This window comes from Arachis hypogaea, chromosome 2, assembly GCF_003086295.3.
Source record: "Arachis hypogaea cultivar Tifrunner chromosome 2, arahy.Tifrunner.gnm2.J5K5, whole genome shotgun sequence".
Classification (NCBI taxonomy): Eukaryota; Viridiplantae; Streptophyta; class Magnoliopsida; order Fabales; family Fabaceae; genus Arachis; species Arachis hypogaea.
In genome coordinates, this window is record NC_092037.1 from 4,185,638 (window position 1) to 4,192,654 (window position 7,017).

Consider the following 7,017-nt stretch of genomic DNA (forward strand, 5'->3'; position numbering starts at 1 on the left):
ATCACAGGAACCGAACACCTCAAGCTAAAAAAAAAAGCGTGCACACGACGCGCAAGCGTCGCTGATGCGTACGCGTCAGAGGGGTGTGCGTGAAAAATAAAAATGAACAGAGAGTTGCGCGGGAGTGGCGCAAGAATGGAGCCTTTCGCACAAACAAGCCCACGCGATCGCGTACCCCACGCGTTCGCGTCGTTTGTGATTTTCGCCATCCACGCGGGCACGTCACTGATGCGAACGCATGACCTGCAAATTCGACGTAAAAGAGTGTTTGGGCAGAAAGTTGTGCTGGCTTGGGGCAAGAAGTGTGCTAGAAGCACAAATTTGGTCACGCGGACGCGTGACTGACGCGTCCGCGTCAATTGCACATATGGCCATCCACGCATTCGCATGCATGACGCGAACGCGTCGTATGAATAATTGGCTCCCAAGCCATTTGAACAGAAAGTCGCGCGGGCCCGCGGCTGGCTTCGCGCGAATCGCACAAAACTCAAGGCACGCGGACGCGTGCCCGACGCTTACGCGTCATTATGGAAATCTCGCGACCCACGCGAACGCGTGCTGCACGCTTCCGCGTCGCTTGCGCCGCCCAGTTTTCTTTCTCTCTCTCTCCCAATCCTAATTCTCTCTTGTCCTTTTATCCTTTTATTTTTCTTTTTTTTCTCATCATATTTATCTCTTTCTATTTTCAGTTCTTATTTGCTTGAGGACAAGCAAACTTTTAAGTTTGGTGTTGACGCTGCACTTATGGGTTTTCTAAAACACAAAAGGGAGGCGAATCATCTTCACGGAGGAGCACAACCTGAAGAATAAAGCGACCGCTAGGATAACTAAGGTGGTTGAGTTTCTTTCATTTTTATTCCTCCCGTCTTTTTTTCTATGTTATGTTCTAGCTTTCTGCTATTTTGCTTTGTTTGTTGCATGATCTTTTTATTAGTTAGAATCCTAGGACTAGTTTAGTTTCCTTTTTTGAATATGCTGAAAAGATGTTTCATGTACCACTCACTGAACTTGAATCTAAAAAAAAAAAGAAGTGATGTATTGCATGAGAAATTGAGTTTAATTCTAAGAATAGTCTTATTTACTTAAATGTGGTGGTATTTTCTGTGATTTTTGAATGCATGATATGAACAGTGTATATTTGAATTTGAATCAAGAGATGTTGATGTATAAGGAATAGGAATTTAGAGAATTATTATGCCTTCTCTGAAATAAATAAAAATTTAATCCTTGAAGCAAAAGAAACAGCGAAAAATAAAATAAAATAAAATAAAAGCAAGGTCCAAGGCTCTGAGCATCAATGACTAAGGAGGTCAGACATGATTAAAAGCTCAAAGAGTTATTTTCCTAGTCATATGCTTGTGGTGTGACTGTGTCAAGTAATCCTTGAGACAAAACACTTAGAGTCGAGATCAATTGCGTTTAACAGAGTATGCCAAAGGCTTTGAGCACCACTGTCTGGGAGTAATTGAAAGAAAAATCAGAACTCAAAGGGAGTCCCCAGTTAAGTGCTTGTTGTGTTTCTGTGTCAAGTAACTCTTGAGACAAAACATTTAAAGTCACGGCTAGGCTCAAGGTGCAAAGCACCAAAGAAAAATAAATTAAAGTAAATGTTGCTGTGTCCAAGGATTAAACTGAAATGTAAAGATCAGAGAATTCATAATATCATCCGGATTCTAATTCTGAATAACAATAACATTCTTGATTCAAAGGAGAGTGAGATGCCAAACCGATTCAGGATTACAGTTATAAAACCCACTATAAAAAGAGACATGAGCTTAATCGAACTCTCATTCTCATGCAAATTCACATCCTAAGCCTATATTAGTTTTTGTTGCTTGAGGACAAGCAACAGTTTAAGTTTGGGGTTGTGATGCGTGAGCATCTTGTCTATCTTTTTCTAGTGAATTTGCATCTAAATTGTTGAGTTTAATTTAGAATTAATTATATTTTAGCCACTATGTATGCTATTTTGAGTTTTGTGAAATTTTATTTATTTTAGGTAGCATTCGGAGGAATTTGATGAAGTTTCTGCAGAGAAGAAGAAGAAACCAAAGAGATAACCAGTGAAGACCGACGCGGACGCATGGCTCACGCGACCGCGCGGAATGGAGAAATCGCAATGACGCGATCGCTTGCCTGACGCGAACGCGTGGACTGGAATCTGCACAAATGACGCGAGCGCGTGGACGACGCGAACGCGTCACATGCGCGATCTGCAATAATACAGAAAATGCTAGTTACGACTTCTGGGCTGTTTTTGACCCAGTTTCCAGCCCAGAAAATACAGATTAGAAGCTGCAGAATGGACAAAGCAAGTGGTCCCCACCCATCAACTGAAGATCTGTTAATTAATTCGAATTTAAATTCAAATCTTATCTTTTAGGAAAATATATTATTTTTATTTTTAAATAATTAGATTTTAAATTAATTAGGATTAGTTATAAAAAGGAGAGACTTCTCTTCTATTAGGTACAACATTAGATTAGAGAAATTCTATCAGAAAATTCTATACAAATTTACATTCTACATTCCATGAGCAACTAATCCTCCATTGTTAAGGTTAGGAGCTTTGTCTATTTCTATGGATTAATTTTATTACTTTTTCTATTTTAATTTATGTATGGATTTATAATTTAAGAATTGTTTTCGCTCTTTATTTTATGAATTTGGGTGGAACGGAAGTATGACCCTCTTTCTATTTGAGTTCTTGTATAACTTGGAAAAGCTCTATGAACAACAGCTTGAAAACATATTCTCCTAAATTTTAATTATTTAGATTTAATGGGATACGTCACATATAATCCCCTTATTTTTGGGTAATTAGAGTTTTTGTCGCATGAAAACTGAAAATTAATTTTTACCCTCTAATTGGAATTAATTGACCAAAGAATTGGCAGTTGATGAACTTTAGAGGAGACTAAAAAGGTCTAAGGAATTAGGGTCTAGTCACATATAGTTTGTCATAAATTAAATCCTACATAGTTAAAATAGTTAGTAAGAAAAGTTAATCCGAAAAAATAGATAACTCTGAAGCCTTAACTGTTTATCCATATTTTATTCCCAATTTATTTAATTGTCTATACTTTTGATATTTTGAATTCAAACTTAAATCTTTTGAACATCTCAAAACCAATTTTTGCTTGTCTAACTAAACCAATCAATCAATCATTGTTGCTTGATCCATCAATTCTCGTGGGATCGACCCTTACTCATGTAAGGTATTACTTGGTACGACCCGGTACACTTGCCGGTAAGTAGTGTGGGTTGTAAATTACGCACCAGTACTCAAGAATGAATTTCTCTCTGTCCTTTTTGTTCTTTGGGGTGGTTGAATTGTTAGAATTGATCATCTATTGCAGCTGGGATTAAAACACGAGGACAAGATTATTTTTACTTGGTTGATGCATGTCTTGCAGCGTAGCACAATCTTTATTTTATTTGTAGAATAATCAATTTTGTAGTTGGATAGAAAATACAAGTTACATTTGAATATGAATTTGAATTTTCGTGAGATGATGATGAAGAGTAAACACAGGGGACTCGGGGTGAAAGAACTGCTGAAGTGGAGGGCTATACAACAAAAGGAGAAAATCCAAATAGGTGGTGATTTTAATTTTACCGATCCGGAGCCTGATTATGAGGAAAGCAAAGCAGAAACGGACTCAACAATTGGATATGTTAAGGTAAAGCCGTTTTCCAAATGGACAATGAATAAATTTTCTTCAGAGTATTAGTTTGATTAGAAATTCTATAAATATGTGATTTTAGTTTGTTGGAAATGGTTCTTGGACAATTAGTGTGTTTGATCATTGTGATATGTTATTGAAAGATGCCTTTTAGCTTGTGACTGAATGAAAGAAAAAGGAAGAAGCCCTTTTGATTTGGGAGCTGAGCATTTTTTAATCGTCATTCATCAATTTCTTTATGTTTACTTTTGCAAATGTAAGTTTACGCTCATCTTTTATGCTAAGTGAACATTTTATTGAATTTGTTTTGATGTCTCAATTTAGAGAATGAGAGTTTGTGAACTGGCCAGGAAGGTACTGTGAGCCTTAAAGGGGTTGGTCAACTCACATCAACTTGTCAAGGGGGTATTAAGCCACAGTGAGGTCTCAGAAAAATCTCAACGATTCATGGCCATGAAGAATTATTCATATAGATGTCCAATCCATGCACGATAACCCATGATAAACAACTCAAATTATAGCTATTAGATATAAAAATCATTCAAGCTTCCAATTGAAAGCCTTATCATTAAACACATCCCTGTTTTTTCTTTTCTTATCACTCTCAAATCTGGGACTTTGTTTCTTGCATAACTCTCACAGAGCTCTAAAAGAAAAAGTCCCATTTTCTTTTCAGTGGGTAGAGACACAAGCTGGTTGAAGAAATTTTAGATATGTGATGAAGCGAGTTATTATCTCTGTGTGCTTTGTCTTCCTTAGAACCTACTACCAACATTTGTAACATTTTTTGTGTTCCCTGTGTTTCTTGAATTTATTGCGTGGTGAGTCTATGGTATGCTCCTATGTGTCCTTGTGCTCTTTGTTGCTTCTTCTATGCTTCTTTCTAGGTATTTATATAATTTATCAACTGCATTATGCTCAATTTCAATATTAAATTTGAGGGGCCAGTTTCCCATCATGTGGCTTGCCTGTCACCAAATGATATTCTTGAATGGCGTAAGTTTGTATGAGTTAATTGCTCATATCATTGATGTTGTACTACTATAGTTAAAAAGACAAAAAATTGTGTTGAACCGTTGTTCTGTTCATTTATCAATGTTGTAGACTTATAGATCCTATGATCAACAGGTCATAGCGAAGGTGTGCAACAATCTTACATTTGTTGCTAGGTTCACCCTCCTCGTTACCATTGATATTGTCAATTAAAATGGAAAAGATTATATGTTGTGATGTCAGCTGCTTAATTTTAATTTATTCGTTAGACTGGTCAATACTGATCTTATTCTAATAATGTCTTTGTTATATGTTGGAGGGAAGCGAAGGAACACCTTTTGCAGGTTTGTCAAGTTAGCAAATTGTGATTATTGCATTTCAGCACTTCACTTTTTTAGTTCTATTGAGATTTGTTATTTCAAAAATGTCCAAGCTTATGTATTGCTATCAATTCTTAGTTATGTTTTCCTCTTGTTAGGCGGACATTACTACGGAAAAAATCAAGTTTCCTCCGGAATACCCATATAAGCCTCTTGGAATCAGGTGATCCTTCTTGCTACTGTATGCTTGTCAATTCTCATTTCCAAATGTGTTTTATCATGATATCGACTCAATGTGTGCTTTCTATATTGTAGCATGACTATAACCTAATGGACGGTTCTTGACGCAGAAAAAGATTTGTTTATCTAAGTGATTATAAGTTCTTTTATCTGATATAGCACAAGTCAATTTACAGTATGAGATACTGGTTTTGATTTAATATTTCTGTGTCTTGTTGCCGCTGCAGTTCATCCTGAAGGTTGGAATCCTATGTGGTCTTTTTCAAGGTCAGATTGATTCCAGTTATGAAGTTCTGGATGTGATTTGTTTTTTAATCTTATGGTTTAACGTTTGGATTGTGGTTATTTCCTTTTACACAAGTAGCTTGTATCTGATAGTAATAGTAGATGTTTGATAACTGTTTTATACAGCTTTCTGATGGTCTATACTGAACTTTCTAATTTACGAATGCAGCATGCTTGGGGATTCTTTCATTCATGGTGAGTACGTTGTATCTTCTTCGTATTCTAATCAAATTCTAATTCTTTCCATTTCTTGTCATACTTCTTTCTTTGGAAGATAGTTGTCTTGCCTCACCAAATCAGAGCTAGGCATAGTGTGTTCTTGCACTTCATTCTTTATGGACAACAGCCCAACCATCGGCAGTATAAACACCACCACCACTGGGAAGCAGCGTTTAGCAAGATCTTCCCTTTCTTTCAATTGCAAGTCAGTCTATTGCATTATCCTTTCATGAATCACGATAGAATTTAGCAATGTCTCTACAATTTGTATCCCACTTTCGCCATTAACGCCCCTTGTTTTGATAATTTTTCCATGCAGGGCAATATTCAGGAAAATGTTCCTAAGTATGTGAAGAAGTAAACCAGGAGCAGCAGCTTTCTCAACAAGTTTCTCCCGAGCAGGCATCAGAAGCGGAGCCCGGCGACACAAGTTCAAAGGCTCTTTTGGAGAAGGGTTCAAATTCTAAGGAAGAAGGCACAAAAGAGTAGAGCAGTTGAAGGTTGTAAGAAAAACGGAAAGCAACCATTCCCAGCCCGGATGATGTTATTACTGTTGTCCATCTTTGGGGTTGTAATGGCATGAGTGTATTACCATTGCTTCAGCTTTGATATCTCGATAGGTACATAAGGGTCTCTCTATACAAAGGGTTCTCCTAAACTGGCTCATAATATGTTCTTGCTTTGGGTTTTGTATAGGGAAATGATGATGGACATGGAGGTTATGTCGTATTTTTTCTTTTTTGGATGATTTAACTCCATTGTGTCTATGTTGCCAGTTTCTTGGTACTTTTGGTATATAAGAAAGTTATAAGCTTTGATACTCCTGTAACTCTTAAATCTATTGGGAACAAACTTGTAGTGCAATTCGTTTTAAGACATTTGGGTAATATTTGTGTGCAAATGATTTATTTATGAAAATTATCTTTTTAAAACCATTATAAATAGAAAAATGGAGGTAACAATTTATAGAAGTCCTATGTATTCTGTATTTAAAAAAATGATAGATTTATTTGTAACTAAATTTGATTAATTAGAGATTATTTATCTTTTTCTCTCTCTCTCTATATATATATATATCAAATCTTAATATTTCTAATATGGCCCTAAGGCTAATTTAAGTCTTTAAAGTTCTAGCATATGTATAAAGTTTTTAGTCTTATAAATAGTTAAAAAGAATGTCTTATATCCAAACATCATAAAATGTTAAAAAAGATACACAAAATTGAATATTAACTAAAATAAAATATTTAACAGCCTAACAATAAACTTTGTAG

At 36.0% G+C, this 7,017-nt stretch overlaps 1 protein-coding gene across 1 annotated transcript; it reads left to right on the plus strand.

Annotated features, from left to right (window-relative positions):
* The first annotated feature begins 3,288 nt into the window (after nucleotides 1–3,288).
* Nucleotides 3,289–6,617, plus strand: LOC140178228 (uncharacterized). Its single transcript, XM_072213485.1, has 6 exons — nucleotides 3,289–5,023; nucleotides 5,158–5,222; nucleotides 5,467–5,506; nucleotides 5,694–5,719; nucleotides 5,803–5,948; nucleotides 6,063–6,617. The coding sequence occupies exons 1-6, from the start codon at nucleotides 4,977–4,979 to the stop codon at nucleotides 6,102–6,104; spliced, it is 366 nt and encodes a 121-aa protein (XP_072069586.1). The 5' UTR covers nucleotides 3,289–4,976; the 3' UTR covers nucleotides 6,105–6,617.
* Nucleotides 6,618–7,017: the final 400 nt, after the last annotated feature.